Source organism: Myotis myotis, unplaced genomic scaffold (assembly GCF_014108235.1).
Source record: "Myotis myotis isolate mMyoMyo1 unplaced genomic scaffold, mMyoMyo1.p scaffold_m19_p_4, whole genome shotgun sequence".
In the NCBI taxonomy this organism is placed as follows: Eukaryota; Metazoa; Chordata; class Mammalia; order Chiroptera; family Vespertilionidae; genus Myotis; species Myotis myotis.
In genome coordinates this window covers 14,639,337-14,655,978 of record NW_023416346.1, presented here as the reverse complement: position 1 = coordinate 14,655,978, position 16,642 = coordinate 14,639,337, and the positions used below count along the sequence as shown (strand labels likewise).

At 43.2% G+C, this 16,642-nt stretch overlaps 1 protein-coding gene across 1 annotated transcript; it reads left to right on the top strand.

The window, feature by feature from the left end:
- The first annotated feature begins 133 nt into the window (after window positions 1-133).
- GPR50 (G protein-coupled receptor 50) lies at window positions 134-4,792 on the top strand. The gene is made up of 2 exons (XM_036305666.1): window positions 134-320; window positions 3,159-4,792. The coding sequence occupies exons 1-2, from the start codon at window positions 134-136 to the stop codon at window positions 4,790-4,792; spliced, it is 1,821 nt and encodes a 606-aa protein (XP_036161559.1).
- Window positions 4,793-16,642: the final 11,850 nt, after the last annotated feature.

Genomic DNA, 16,642 nt, shown 5'->3' with positions numbered 1-16,642 from the left:
GAGGGGGGCAGGATGCTGTCATTTGCTCTCTGTTTCTCGGAGGGGAAGCAGCTTTTCCAAGCAGCTCCTGGTGACAGAGCAGGTGTTCATTGTCTGGACTGGCTGGGAGATCCTAACGGTCTCTGGCAGCAACATGGTGCCTACCCTGGCAGTCCCCACCCCATACGGCTGTATTGGCTGTAAGCTGCCACAGCCAGACTACCCACCAGCACTAATCACCTTCATGTTCTGCGTAATGGTTATCACCATCGTCATAGACCTCACTGGCAACTCCTTGGTGATTTTGGCTGTGGGGAAGAGCAAGAAGCTCCGAAATTCTGGTAAGCTAACCTTCCTTCTCTCTATCCAGCTGGCAGCCACTTGCAACACCTAGGGTGTTAATTTGTGCGCCCAGAACAGGGAATCTATGGACAAGCCCTCACACTGAATGTCCCTGCTCCCAATTCTCTGAAAATCTGAGCGGTGATGTTATGCATGGGCCCCGTAAACTTAGAGCTTTTCCAGGCTGAGGGAGCTCAGAGATTTAGCTTTGGGAGGCAAAGCGCAAAGCTCGCACTGTGTGGCAAACCGCCTAGTCCTGCCCCGTCAGGGACCTGATGCAGAGGAACGCGGCACTCTAACGGAGAGTCCGGCAACCACCTGGGGACAACACGCAGAGCTGGACGCCACAGAGGTGGCCGCGCGGAGGCGAAATGGACGCAGGGAGAGCAGCGAGGCTGAGACCCGCTCCCCGCTCCCAGCTCCGGGAAAGTTAAGTTCTAGAGGCTGCCGTGGCGCTTACCCGAGGTAGCGCAGCAGCTGTGCCTTTGGGGGGCCAAGTCCCCACTCGCCCCTGTTCTGGGATCTAGGGCGGCTCCTGGGTAGCTCCGGAGAACGGAGCAGAGACCCCTGAGCCTGAGTATGGAGCAGGTTGGTCTGAGCCCGTGAGAGCTGAGCTCCATCCGCCCGTCCCAGGGCGCAGGGTGGAGAGAGGCGAGCGGCAGGCTGGGCGCAGCAGGCTGTGGCAGCAACGGAAGCGGCAGCAGCGGAGATCCCAAAGTCCGTAAGCAAGGTAGTGGGGGATCGCAGCGTGGGACCGAGGTGAGGCTCGGGAGTTTGGGGTTGGACAGAAGATAGGATTGCAGGAGGGTTGCAGAAGTGCTCAGAGGGGTCGTGGGGGGGGGGGGGCTCAGAGAGTCTGCAGAGCGAGGGGCATCTGGGACCTGGTTGAGCGGCGAGTGAGACTCCCCTTGCTGCCAGCAAGTGCTCAGGGAAGGGAGCCGGCTTCTAGCGGGACTGCGGAGAGGCGCGGGAGGATGCTGGGGGCTGAGACCTGGGCCGGGGCTAGAGGCAGCAAACATTTCCAGGCGGTGAACCGACTTTGCAGGTTGGGTGGGAGAGGGTTCAGGAGGGAAAGAGGAGGGCAAAGGGGTCCAAACTCTGCCCTCTGGCCGCGGAAGGGAGGGTCCCGCGCCCGGGGATCTCTGGCCAAGTTCTCTCTGGGTCTCCCAGGGGATGGTGGTGCGAAAAGATGGAGGGAGGGGGTGTCCGAGGGGTTCGAGTACCCACTGGACCCGGGAGGTCGGGGCGCGAGGGAGAAGGCGGTCAGTCTCGAGGAGATTATTTTGCTGGGTCGAAGAATCAGAAACACCACACAAGTTTCAAAATGCAGTGGAGGGCACGCAATCATTCAAAGTTTTCTTCTAAACTTTGGTGGATGTGTTTGATTTCTCCTGGATCCCCTGGGGACAGGGACCACACACTTGGACCTCACCTTTACTTTAGTAGTCCGGTCCCAAGGTGCAGAACCACCCAGCCCCAGGGTCATCTGAGAAGTCCATTTTTCTTTTATTTAATTTTCTTCTTCCCTTTACTTTCCTCCTTCCTTCCCTTCTAAAATTCAAGTGAAGGTTTTCATGGCTGTGTGGCTTTGTTTTTAAGGCTTTGCCCTCTCTCTTTCCCGCTTCTCTTCGCTTAATTCATTACTTTGAGGGAAACCCTAGAAAAATCCTCTTGGGTGGAAAGCACCGAGGTTATGCGCTCTGGCAGCGCCAGCCAGCATGAGGAGGCAGAGGAGCTGAGCCATTCCTTTGCTCTTTGAAAAAGTACTCATTTTCTCCCAGTCCCAAATGAAGTGCAATATTTTGCTAGACCAGTGCTAATTAGCAATGAGGTGCTTCCAAAGAAAGAGGATTCTCTGCCTTCATTTGGCTTCTACCTTTTCTTTCTTTCTTTTTTGAACGGTTTTACTAAAATGTTCCTACCGCTGCCCTACGAAACCGGGAAACCGGAGTCCGCCTCCCTACCGCCCCCCCTACCCCCCCCCCCCACACACACACTTTTCTGTTTAGCAGTGCCAGGGGCCGGACCCTGGTGCAGAGTGGCGAATGTACTTGTGCCGCTCAGAGCCTGGACGGGCATCAAGTATGCACTTGTGCTAATCCTTGCAGGATTTTCCTGATTAAAAAAAAAAAAAAAGTCCTGCTCACTATTTCTTTGGTCTCAGACGAAATTTTACAGGGTTCCCTCTCTTCCCCTCAGCTTTTATTCTTATGTTATCTTGGAAATAATACATTTTACTAGGCTGAGTCTTAGATCCTTGTCTAATTCCGCTGAGGAAAACTGCCGAAGAAAACTACAATTCTCTGTGAACTTATTTGCATTATAATTGCAGTGATAGGCTAGAGAAGGCAGAGGTCTCATTTTCCGGGGTGCAGGGTATGGAAGCTTCCCGACATTACTGCAATCTCTCCCTCCTCCCACTCGCCATCCTGCTTCCTACAACAGCTTGATCACCTCCACCACCCTTTCCCCTCTCTCCCCACCCTACCCCCAGGAAAAAAAAAAGTCTGCATTTTGTCTTTGTTTAAAATGGTCGCTTTGTGTCGCTGTGTGAGTGTGAAGGGCTCCTCAAGGGGCTTTTGTATTTACTGCTTTTTGAAGAAATAATGTGGACAAAGAACAGGTCTCGCTAACCTGACTGTGCATCAGAATCACCTGGGATATGTTTGTAAATAAAAATAAAACCACAACTGTATTTCGTTGAAAGAATTCTAGAATTCTAAATTGTCAAGATTCCAGTTGGCCTTTTCCTCGAGCTTAAACTTGTAGTTTTTCATACTTAACCATTTATTCTTCTCTGTCTTTCCCCCATCTCCCTCCCCGGATGTGTTTTTCAGGCAACATCTTTGTGGTTAGCCTCTCAGTGGCTGATATGCTGGTGGCCATTTACCCCTACCCTCTGATGCTGCATGCCATGGCCATTGGGGGCTGGGATCTGAGCAAGTTCCAGTGCCAGGTGGTCGGATTTATCACAGGGCTGAGTGTGGTCGGCTCTATCTTCAATATCATGGCAATTGCCATCAATCGTTACTGCTACATCTGTCACAGCCTCCAGTACGAGCGGATCTTCAGTGTGCGAAATACCTGCATTTACCTGGTCGTCACCTGGATCATGACCGTCCTGGCTGTCCTGCCCAACATGTACATTGGCACCATCGAGTATGATCCTCGCACCTACACCTGCATCTTCAACTATCTGAACAACCCCATCTTTGCCGTGACCATCGTCTGTATCCACTTTGTCCTCCCTCTGCTCATAGTGGGTTTTTGCTATGCGAGGATCTGGATGAAAGTGCTGGCAGCCCGTGATCCTGCTAGGCAAAATCCTGACAACCAATTTGCTGAGGTTCGCAATTTTCTAACCATGTTCGTGATCTTCCTCCTCTTTGCAGTGTGCTGGTGCCCTATCAATGTGCTCACTGTCTTGGTGTCAGTCAACCCAAAACAGATAGCAAGCAAGATCCCCAACTGGCTTTATCTTGCAGCCCACTTCATGGCCTACTTCAACAGCTGCCTCAACGCTGTGATCTATGGACTGCTCAATGAGAATTTCCGAAGAGAATATTGGACCATCCTCCATGTTATTCGACACCCTATTCTCTTCCTCTCTGGTGTCATCACTGATATACGTGAGATGTGGGAGGCCAGTGTCCTAGCTCGTGTCCATGCCCATGCCCCTACTCCTGCCCTTGAACAAGCTCAAGAACAAGCCCATGAACAAGACCATGCCCATGCCTGTCCTGCTCCGGAGGAAATACCAATGAACGTCCGGAATGTTCCACTACCTGGTAATGCTGCAGCTGACCAACCTGAGCATGCCTCTGGCCACCCCAAGCCAGCCTCTGTTCATTCCAGGCCTGCCTCTGCCTACCACAAATCTGTTTCTGACCACCAGAAGCCTGTCTTTAGCCACTCCACGCTAGCCTCTGGTCACCCCAAGTCTGCCACTGTCTACCGCAAGCAGGCCTCTGTCCATTTCAAAGATGACTATGTCCATTTCAAGCCTGCCTCTGTCCATTTCAAAGATGACTATGTCCATTTCAAGCCTTCCTCTGTCCATTTCAAGGCTGACTCTGTTTATTTCAAGCCTGCCTCCAGCCATCCCAAGCCTGTCCCTGGCCACCAAATCCCTACTGGAAGTCCCTCCAAGAGTCTCTTCAGCCCTGTCACCAGCCGCCCTAAACCCACCACTGGTCATGTCAAGCCTGCCATCACTGGTTATCCTCAGCCCTCTACTGCTGGACACTCTGAGCTCACTATGTCCTGCCACCCTGAGACCACTGCTACCGGACACCTTGAGTGTGGTGTTACTGATCGCCCTGAGCCTCCCTCCAGCCCTGCCACTGGCTCCCTCAAGCCTGGGGTCACCACTCACCCTCTTGACTCCACTGTGGTGACCACTGACAGCATTGATTACCATGAGGTTGTGGTACTTGATGTTGAAATTGATTCTTATGAAATGGCCATATGAAAAATGCTCTTAGGGATGGCCAAGCAATGGTCCACTTTCAAGTTTGTCTAGCACATGTAACCTCACTGCATTTAAACATAGAAAGGCACACAAACACTGACTCACAGCCATGTTGTAAGCTAATTTCATCATTCACGCATACTCCCTTGTATCACATACTCAAAAGTGTGTGTGTGTGTGTGTGTGTGTGTGTGTGTGTGTGTGTGTGTCTGCTATTTTAGAAATCAAATTGCCATCAAGTTTGACTTCTGTTGTTCTGAGCCTACCTTTCCTTCTTCTGCTGGCTTTGAGCCCACAGTGATCCTTGACATTTTAGACTTGGATTTTTCCCTACTCCCATGTTCCTCTTCCTCCCTTCCCTCATTTCCTCCTCCTTGTTCCTGCTTTCTTCTTCCATCCTCCGAGGGAGGGATGAGGGAGAAGTGCATGTGCAATGTTGAAGGTGCGCCCTGTGAAGGCTTCTGTAAAGTTAATGTGACCACAGAGCGTTATGTTTCTAAGTGTCTCCTCATTCTATATTATACATTTAATGATAGTCAGAAAGGCAGATGTGATAAAGTACAAGTAGTTGAAACAGTTTTGTTTCTAAATTCCAGCAACACAATATGACCCATATCTAAAAATAATTTGACAAGCTCTTATTAAAATGGATTTTTATGCTTATGAAATCAAATCGCAAAAATGAAAGATGTGGCCACAGTGAATTGTTTTTATTTTGTGAAAATTCAAACATCAGTGCTTATTTTTATAGTCAAACATGAATGGAAAGAATGACATGTTTTTACCTTTTATGCAGTCACTTATGTCTTTTAGTATCTGCCAGGATTTTCTTTTTCATTTAGATTCAGAGAGACACATCCATTCATAAATTGGTTTCTTCTAAAATTTAAACTTATGGTTGCTAGGATCAATTGTAGTTGGGTTTTTAATACTGTAATTCATAACTACCCTATACCTCAGAGATTTTTTTAAATTGCCTGATGTTTTCACACAATCAGTTTTTATATTTTTCTTTTTCATTCAAAAGGGAATGCAAGGTAATAACTGTTAGCCAGAAGTCAATGGATTTCTTCCATGGAGGTTGTAAATGAGAGTTTCTCCGAAAGCCTTTTCCTCCTGCCTTGTCCCTAACTGGGGTGAGAGGTGGAGAGGAAGAGATGGCAGCATCAGCCAGTTTCCCTCCCTCTTGGTTGAGGTGATAAGCAATGTTAAGTCATAGACATCTTGCATCAGCAGACTTGACAGCCCAAGAAGTGATTTTCCCCTAGGGTTCAAGAAAAAGTTGTTGCTTAATAAAAATTTCAATTATTGATTCAAATTGACACTCATAATAATGTTTACTGTACAAAAGCTTGTAAGGATAAGTGGAAATGTACTGTCTTAATTCGATTCTGTTTTTGTGGTAGCAATGAAATAAAACTGTTTTTGTGGCTTTGGTGTGCAATTTGTTGTTAAATTCACTTCTTCCACCAGGCTTACTTGTGGGGAGGGTTCAGAGGTGGGTGGAAAAGCATTGACCTTGGGGAATCAAAAGACTTGCGTGCAGGTTCCATCCCTGCTACCAGCTTGCTTCACCAGCTTGCAAGTCACATGACACCTCTCTCTTCATTTTCTTTACTGTGGTAGGATGGAGGGTGTGGAGGGCTCACTAGCTTTAGTGTGTTCTCACTAGTGCACTGACAATGGATGACTGAACCTGCTGCTCTTGGACTTTCAGATCTTGCCTTCCATGACTTCTCAAAACAGGTCCCTTTTCACACCCATGGAAGGAGTGAAGCCAAGCCCAATAATGTCACAACCCCAGAGGCTGCTGGGACCAAGTGATAGAGTTTATGAACCAGTCAGTGCAGGGAGGCACTGGAATGGGCAGCAGGGAAACAGGTGGTTTCTGTTTCAGCTGGAAGATGGTGGCAAGACCCAGCCACTGGGCAAGGCTCTTGACTTCAGGAATGCAGTCTCAAAAGAATCTTTAATGACAAGGGAACACCTAAAATAAACTGCTCCATAAAAAAACACACACACCTGGATATATGCAATAAGATACCAATTTTGTTAAGAAAATACATATGTCCTAACCGGTTTGGCTCAGTGGATAGAGTGTCGGCCTGCGGACTGAAGGGTCACAGGATCAATTCCTGTCAAGGGCATGTACCTTGGCTGCAGGTACATCCCCAGTAGGGGGTGTGCAGGAGGTAGCTGATCAATGCTTCTCTCTCATCGATGTTTCTAACTCTCTATCCCTCTCCCTTCCTCTCTGTAAAAAAAATCAATAAAAATATAAAAAATCAATTAAAATTATATATATATATATACATATATATATATATATATATATATATATACATTTAAAACATGCACATATATATAGCCTCAGAGATATGCATATATGTATAATGGTTTTATCCAGGTTTAGCCAGACTGTGAATATAAACTGAGGTCATCTTAACCTTTCATGACCAGATTACAGTGGTTCTATCTAGCCCCACCAGAATGACTGATGCACCTTGGCTGATCGCCTGTGCAAAATTTCTTGCAAGAATTCCTGGACACCCAAAAAGATGCTTATTTGTGCTCACAAACTGATCAACAATCAGTACCCCCTCCCTTGTTCTTCCTCTCTGCCCCTACCCAAGGATCTTTGCTTTGGGTGAGATTACAAGTGTTCAAACCAAGGGTGCTGTGTCTCAGTGCTCCAAAATGTTATTCTTCAGGGGCTCAAGGGATGCAGGGCTTAGAGGAGTTGGAAGGTTTAGAAAAACTGTCACTTTTTAAAACTTTGTTTCACACTCTGCTTCTAGGTGCCTGAAGCAACGCTGTTTATGCCCAAAGTAGAGTCTCACAAAGTCTCATGGAAGCAGCTACTTCAGCTACTGCTTGCCTGCAAGCTGCGTTCATCATTTGTGCTTGCCCACCTCTGCCCCTAAGGAACAAGCAGCAGTTCATGCGCAGTGCCTTATCAATTCATATACAGCCAAGAAACATTTTTCTCTACTCCTCCTTCCTTATCCTCTCTCTCTCCACTTCCAAAATCAAGAAGCCTCATAAACACATTTCTTGACTTACCATGCCCAATATGAGGGACCAAGGCAAGACGCTGAATTTCTGAGGTCAGGTTTAAGGTGTTTTGTAGTTCTCCCCAGCAAAATGCAAAGCTTCTGGCTTTTATACTAGTGAGAACAAAAGAGCCAGTTTTGCTGACTTTCCCAAAGAGAGAATCTGCCTTCAGGTGAGCCTAAGTCTCCATATAATCAAAAGATAAAAAAAAATGCAAAGCAATTTTTATATGACAGTTTTCCCCAGTTTCTACTTTTTTCTTTTTAAATGGACATATAATTTATATACTGTAGAGTGACAGCTTAACAATTTTACATACTTACATATCTGTATAACTGCCACTCTAACCAAGATATATACTGTGTCCCCAAAAATGTATACACACTTTAACAGCTGATAGCTCAATTTTAAAAATGAAATGTATATTAATAAACACTGCCTTTATAATTATTCAAAGTGTGTGTGTATACATTTTGGAGGGACACCCTATATACAACCCTCCAGAAGGCTCCCTTTTGCCTCCTTACAGTCAACACTACATCCAAAGGCAACCACTATCCTGACATCCTTCACCATACAATGATTTTGCCTGTTCTAGAACTTCATATAGATGGAAGCATATGGTATGTATTTTTTTGTGTTCAATTTCTTTTTTGAAGAAATTATGGTAAAATATACATAAATAAAAATTACCACTTTAACCATTCTTAAGTGTACAGTCAGTGACATTAAATGTGTTCAGTGTTGTGCAATCATCACCACTATTCATTTCTAGAATTTCATCATCCCAAACATACTCTGCAGCCATTACATAATAACCACCTATTCCCATTTTCCGCAGCTCCTGGTAACCTCTATTCTACTTTCTGATTCTATGAATTTGCCTATTCTAGGTACCTAATATAAGTGGAATCATACAATATTTGTCATTTTGTATCTGGTTTCTGTCACTGAGCATGATGTCTTCCAAGTTCATCCATGTTGCTGCATGTGTCAGTACTTCATTTATTTAAAAATTTAATTTATTTTTAGAGAGAGGAAGAGAAAGGGACATCACTGTGAGAGAGAAACATTGATCCATTGCCTCCCATATGCAACCCAGGGATGGAATCTGTAACCTGGGTATGTGCCCTGACTGGGAATCAAACCCACAACACAGGATGATGCTCAACTGACTGAACCACACCAGCTAGGTCAGTACTTTATTTTTTGGTGGCTGAATAATATTCCAGTGTATGTATATACTACATTTTGTTAGTCCATCCATCCACTGATGGACATTTGAGCTGCCGTGATCTGCTATAGTCTTGATCTACAAACATTTTTTGAAGTCCCTGATTTCATACTTTGGGATATATGTCTAGGAGTTGTGTTAATAAATCATGTGTTAGTTTTGCTTTTTTTGCTCAATATTATGTCTTTTAAATTTATTTATGTTTTTGTGTATATCAGTATTTTTTTATTTTTATGTAGTACTCTACGGAATGAATATACCACAATTTAGTTACTGATTCTACTGTTGATGGACTTTTAAGTTGTTTCCTGTTTGAGACTACTACTGTCCTAATTTAGAGGCTTGAAACCAACAATGTTGACTTTTGTTTAAGCTATCATTTACAAAGCTCCTGCTACGTGATAGGCACCATTCAAAGCACTTTACATCTTTTTATCTCCGATTCCCATAAAATTGCTGCCAGATTGATATTATTACTTCTATTTTTGAGAAGAAGAGATGGAGGCTAGCAAAGGTTAAGAAATTTGTCTAGAATCACAAACCTGGAAAGTTGGGCAATTTGAACCCAGAACTGCTTAGAGAAGGTCAAGTATAAATTTTGAATAGTACTTCATAGTGAGTTCTGTTAGGGTTAATCAAGCCAGTTTAGCCTAAAGTAACAGCAACCATAATTAACATTATTTCATAATTTCTATATGCCAAGTACAGCACTGAAAAACTTACATAAGTTATGATAATTAATACTGAGAATGAATATAAAAGTTTGTATTCTCTACATTTTCTCTGACACTGCTATCTACTTCACTGCCATGTTGAATCCCCAGGCTTCATCCAGGACTCCCACATCACCCACATCAATTTGGTTTATAAATCCAGTAAATTCTGCCTTTTCAATAGTTCTTTAATTCATCTTTTTATCTTAATTCTCATAGATCCTTTTTTAAAAAAGAAAAAAGGATCACTGGGTCCCTTTTTAAAAGCAAATATTTTTTATTGATTTCAGAGAGGAAGGGAGAGGGAGAGAGAGATAAAAACACCAATGATGAGAGAGAATCATTGATCAGCTGCCTCCTTCACTCCCCCTACTGGGGATGGAGCCTGCAACCCAGACATGTGCCCTGACCAGGAATCGAACTGGGACCTCCTGGTTCATAGGCCGATGCTCAACCACTGAGCCACACCAGCCGGGCATTACTTTCTTTTTTGATCATCTCTTAGATGTATTATTTTAAGAGCTCTGAACCCCTCTCCTTGCTTTTTTAATCTGCTTTCACCAAGCCAACGTAGTACTCTTTCTATATTGCAGATCTAAATCTAACTCGCCTCCAGTCTACCTCCTAACCTAACTTGATTGTATCCTCCCTTGACTCACTCTGTATGTCAGCTATATGAACCTGCCTGATCCTCCCTGGTGCTAAAATTTTTTAAAATATATTTTATTGTTTTTTTACAGAGAGGAAGAGAGAGGGATAGAGAGTTAGAAACATCAATGAGAGAGAAACATCGATCAGCTGCCTCCTGCACACCCCCTACTGGGGATGTGCCCTGTAACCAAGGTACATGGTCTTAGCCAGAATCGAACCTGGGACCTTTCAGTCTGCAGGCTGACCCTCTATCCACTGAGCTGGTCCAGTTAGGGCTGGTCCTAAATTTTTAAAAGTTCTTCATATATTAGGTTTATTAGTCCTTCACCTGTAGTATATATTTCAGATATTTTCTTCTCATTTGTTAGTTGTCTTTTGATTTTGTTTATGGTGTATTTGCCATGCAAATATTTAGGTAATAAAATTTATTTGACTTATTTTTCTTAATATTTATTGTTGAGAATATTACAGATGTCCCCCATATTTGACTTCTATTATTGCCCCTGGATATTGAGTCATAGATAGCCTTTCCCTACACAAAGGTTAAAAAGGAATTCTTCACATTTTCCTATAGTACTTGCATGGTTTCATTTTTTATTTTTAGCTATTTTGAGTCTATTTTTTGTCTATGGTGTGAGATATGGATGTAATTTTATCTATTTCCTATGAAATCATCTGGGTCTGGTGCTCTTTTCTGGAGTGGTTCCTTAGAAACTTCCTCTACCCTTCTATAGAAATTGGTCTATTTAAGCTTTCTAACGCTGATGGGGTCAATTTTGGTAACTTGAATTTCCTAAAATATTATCCATTTCCTCTAGGTTTTCAAATTTCTTCAAATTTGTTTGTAGAGTCTCCTAATTTTTAACATTTTTGTTTCAATGGTTACTTCCTCCTTGTCATTTCTTATTTGGTATATTTGTACTTCCATTCTCCATTTCTTTTCTTGATAAAGTCAGTTAATACTTCGTCTATATTATGAATATTTACAAAATTGCATCTATTTTTTATTTTTAAAAATTTATCTTTATTGTTGAAAGCATTATATATGTCCTTATTTTTCTCCCATTGACCCCCTCCACTCCCATCCCCATCCCCTCCCTAGGGCTTCCCCACACTATTGTCTATCCATGGGCTTTGCATATATGCATATACTAGTAAGTTCATTGGTTAATCTCTTCCCACCTACCTCCTTTCCTCTGAAATATGTCAGGCTGTTGAGTGCTTCAATGTCAACCTGGATCTTTTTTGTTCATCATTTTATTTTGTTCATTAGATTCTACATATGAGTGAGATTATGTGATACTTGTCTATCTCTGACTGGCTTATTTTGCTTAGCATAGTACTCTCCAGGTTCCTCCATGCTGTCTCCAAGGGTAAGAGATCCTTCTTTTTTATAGCTGCATAGTATTCCATTGTGTAAATGTACCACAGTTTTTTAATCCATTCATCTACTGATGGGCATTTGGGCTGTTTCCAGATCTTAGCTATTGTAAATAATGCTGCTATGAACATAGGGGTGCATATATTCTTCCTGATTGGTGTTTCAGGTTTCTTAGGATATATTTCTAGAAGTGGTATCATTGGGTCAAAAGACAGGTCCATTTTTAATTTTATGAGGAAACTCTATACTTTTTCCCCACCAACAGTGTACTAGGGTTCCTTTTTCTCCACATCCTTGCCAGAAATTGTTGTTTGTTGATTTATTGATGATAGCCATTCTAGCAGGTGTGAAGTTGTACCTCATTGTCATTTTAATTTGCATCTCTCTTATGATTAGTGACACTGAGCATTTTTCCAATATGTCTCTTGGATATTTGTATGTCCTTTTTGAAGAAGTGTTTATTCAGGTCTTCTGCACATTTTTGTTGTTGTTGTTGTTGTTAATCCTCACAGGAGAATATATTGCCATTGATTTTTAAAGAGAGAGGAAGGGAGAAGGAGAGAGAGATAGGAATATCAATGATGAGAGAGAATCATCCATCATCTGCCTCCCACATGGGGATCCAGCATGCAACCTGGGCAGGTGCCCTGACCAGGAATCAAACCAGCGACCTCTTGGAGCATGGGTCAATGCTCAACCACTGAGCCATACAGGCTGGGCAAGAAAGAACTTCTGAACTCTCCTCCCCTTTTTATATGCAAAGCCCATGGGTAGATAATAGTTCAGGGAAGGCCTGGGGAGGGGATGGAATCAGGGTGGAGGGAGTCAATGGGGGGCAGGGAATGGGGACATCTGTAATACTTTCAACAATAAAGATAAATTTTAAAAAAGAAAAGTACAATTTTGTAAATATTAATAATATAGACAAAGTATTAACTGACCTGAATCTGCAAGTGACTCAGGCAGAGAAACCTATTTCAGGAAGGATAATTTAGATGTTTGCCTTGGCCTAATTTTAATTAAATATAGTAAATAAAATGGCTTCAAGCAGGTGCCTGTTAGCTAGATAACTTCTGTGCCCCATTGTTTCTGAATTACCTAGCAAGAATTTTCCTGCCATGTGTGTTCAGCTCTTCCTCAACTATTTGTGAAGCAGCCATCCTCACTTCTAAAATCTAATACTTCATTTCCCCCTTTTTCTTCTTTGTCCAATATGTCTTATATACCCAATGTTGCTCCCATTGCCTTTGGAATTTTCATGTTTATGTGAATTCCCCTTGTGCATGTATTAACACTTTGATTTTCTCCTGTTAATCTGTATCTGTTAATTTGATTATTAACCCAGCCTAGAAGAACCTAGGTGAGAGGAAAAGTATGAATTTCTTTTAGCCCCTCACAAAGACAAATTTCACAGTGGAAGAGCTTCAGTTTAGCTTAGAAAAGAAGAAACCTGGGGAGAAACATTAGCCTCTGAGTTCTTCAAAACTGTCTTGGGAGACTTCTAGTGGCAGAACTTGTGAAAATATCTGTAGGTTTTGGCTCCATGAGTTCAGGGATCCTTCCATCTCTCATAGTCTATGAATTCATGATCATTGAAAGTTGCTCTTTGTGGTTTATCAAAGTGCTTCTTCACATTATACTACTTTGAGCAGGGCCTTAGCATAGTAGTGACTCATTAAATGTTTGTTGAATTGAATTGAATCCTTGCTACATAATGGAATCATTAGAAAACTGAACCTCATTATGTTGAAGTTTAACTTGACAATCAAATTGCTACCCAATTTTTCAACCTCTGAAACAAAAATCCTTTGTGAAGTGATACAATATTTATGTGAATTAGTACCAACCTTTGCGAGGGCATTAAACATTCCCCATTAATAATTGCTTCTAAGTTATAGTGCATACTTAGTAGGGAATGGGAGCATTTATGGGTTTTCTCTCCCACTATTCACAGTCTTTTAATGAAGGCTGTGGCTCACTTGAGGTGAGGGAATAAAGGACAAGGGAGCACTTGGATTCCTCTTTTTGCTCTTCACATTGTGACTGGGGAACAAGGCTGACTTCATTCCACAGCTGGATTGATGTGCAAATTTATCCCGGCTAATTGGCTTCCCCAGCTGTCTCCAGAGGGTGGATGTATTCTTTTATAAAGTGCTGCCTTGAGCTGCATTGAGAAAATTAGAACTACTTAATTGAATATCAATGAATCTTTATAAACTAATAATGATGGGGAGCCTGGGAAGCATGGTGTAGATTTGGGGCATTGAGAAGGGGAGAGCCCTGATTTGAATTTGTGGGAAGTGAAATTTTCTCTGGGTTTTACAAAACCTAGTTTAGGCTTCTTTGATCTGAAGTCCTTAAAAGTTCCACTGGTGCTTTCTTGAACATGTTATGTGGTGAGCATTGCACATGAGCAAGTATACAGGAATTACCCCCCCGCCCCCCCCCCCACACACACACCATCACCACCTTTTCCCAATATGGTAAAACTCAATGGTGCTTGAAGTGAATTTTTGCTCATGTAGGAAGAATCAATATTTTCTAGGAGTCAGCTTAGAGCCTTGGCAGTGCAACCAAACTGGTGTACCTTGTCTTTACCTGCACAGGGCAGTGGGGAGCCAGTGAATGTGTCTTCTTGGTCCTGACAGATCTGGCATTTGGAAACTGAGTAAACATAAATTTTTGTCTTTAAGTCCTACCAGGAAGTCCATTGAATCAAAACAAACCCAAAACACTAATCCAAACAAAAACAACAAAGAACAAAATCCCGCACAGTTAAAAATAGCTGAGCTAATATTGCTGGATCTCTGGTATATTCAGAGGTTCACTGAGTTGTGCCCAAGGTGAATATTTCATTTTCCTCCTCTTTTCTACCTCCCTCTACTATCTGTGCTATTAGACAATCAAAGGTATTGCAAAAATACAACAAAAGCAAGTGCAACATCACTGTAAGAGAGGCATAGTTTAATAGAACAAAATAAAATGTCTAGAAACAGGCCCATAGTATTTAAGAATTTATTGAGGGAGAACCAAGATGGCGGCATAGGTTAACGCCGGAGTTTGCTGCTTTGAACAAATACTTCAAAAGTGAAACCAAAAAACGGAAGGGACATCACCCAGAACCACAGGAGCGCTGGCTGAGTGGAAGTCCTACAACTAGGAGGAAAGAGAAACGCATACGGACACTCAGAGGAGGCACAGTGCTGAAGTCAAATTCTGAGGTGCGGAGTGCGCAGAGCGGGCTGGCGGCGGAGGGCGCGGTTGGCGTTTTCAATCGGGAGGGAGTCGCAGACTCTGAGCTCCAGATACAGGCGAGTCTTTAGGGACCCAGACTCAAACGGGAGAAGAGGGACTGTCTGGCTTCGGTCAGAGTGAGTGCAGCTTTCTCTCTGAGCTTTGCAGCGGGTGCTGGGACTCAGAGAGGCAGAGCCCCTGGGGACAGGACTGAGAGCCGCCATAACTGCTCTCTCCGGCCCACCCTGTTGATCCTGTGCGACCCGCCCCGCCCAAGCCCTGCACACAGGCATTTGCCGGATAGCCTCAGGCAAAGGCTAGATTAGCACCTCCCTAGAGGACAGAAGTTCTCTCACTGCTGACACAGCTGATTCTCATAGCCACTTGGCCTGGAGGTCAAACCCTCCCTGGAATTAGCTACAACAATCAAGATTTAACTATAAGACTGCGAACAAAGACCACTAGGGGGTGCACCAAGGAAGCATAACAAAATGTGGAGACAAAGAAACAGGACAAAATTGTCAATGGAAGATATAGAGTTCAGAACCACACTTTTAAGGTCTCTCAAGAACTGTTTAGAAGCCGCCGATAAACTTAATGAGATCTACAAGAAAACTAATGAGACCCTCGATGTTATATTGGGGAACCAACTAGAAATTAAGCATACACGGACTGAAATAACGAATATTATACAGACTCCCGACAGCAGACCAGAGGAGCGCAAGAATCAAGTCAATGATTTGAAATGCGAGGAAGCAAAAAACACCCAACCGGAGGGGAGGAATGAAAAAAGAATCCAAAAATGCGAGAATAGTGTAAGGAGCCTCTGGGACAGCTTCAAGCGTACCAACATCAGAATTATAGGGGTGCCAGAAGATGAGAGAGAGCAAGATATTGAAAACCTATTTGAAGAAATAATGACAGAAAACTTCCCCCACCTGGTGAAAGAAATGGACTTACAGGTCCAAGAAGCACGGAGAACCCCAAACAAAAGGAATCCAAAGAGGACCACACCAAGACACATCATCATTAAAATGCCAAGAGCAAAAGATAAAGAGAGAATCTTAAAAACAGCAAGAGAAAGAAACTCAGTTACCTACAAGGGAATACCCATACGACTGTCAGCTGATTTCTCAACAGAAACTTTGCAGGCCAGAAGGGAGTGGCAAGAAATATTCAAAGTGATGAATACCAAGAACCTACAACCAAGATTACTTTATCCAGCAAAGCTATCATTCAGAATTGAAGGTCAGATAAAGAGCTTCACAGATAAGGAAAAGCTAAAGGAGTTCATCACCACCAAACCAGGATTATATGAAATGCTGAAAGGTATCCTTTAAGAAGAGGAAGAGGAAGAAAAAGGTAAAGATACAAATTATGAACAACAAATATGCATCTATCAACAAGCGAATCTAAGAATCAAGTGAATAAATAATCTGATGAACAGAATGAACTGTTGATTATAATAGAATCAGGGACATAGAAAGGGAATGGACTGACTATTCCTGGGGGGGAAAGGGGTGTGGGAGATGCGGGAAGAGACTGGACAAAAATCGTGCACCTATGGATGAGGACAGTGGGTG

Excerpts from the sequence above, each read along its gene's own strand:
- GPR50 (XM_036305666.1), top strand. The coding sequence starts at position 134 with ATGGTGCCTACCCTGGCAGTCCCCACCCCATACGGCTGTATTGGCTGT. Across the intron at positions 321-3,158 it reads CAAGAAGCTCCGAAATTCTG|GCAACATCTTTGTGGTTAGC; the intron begins GTAAGCTAACCT and ends TGTGTTTTTCAG.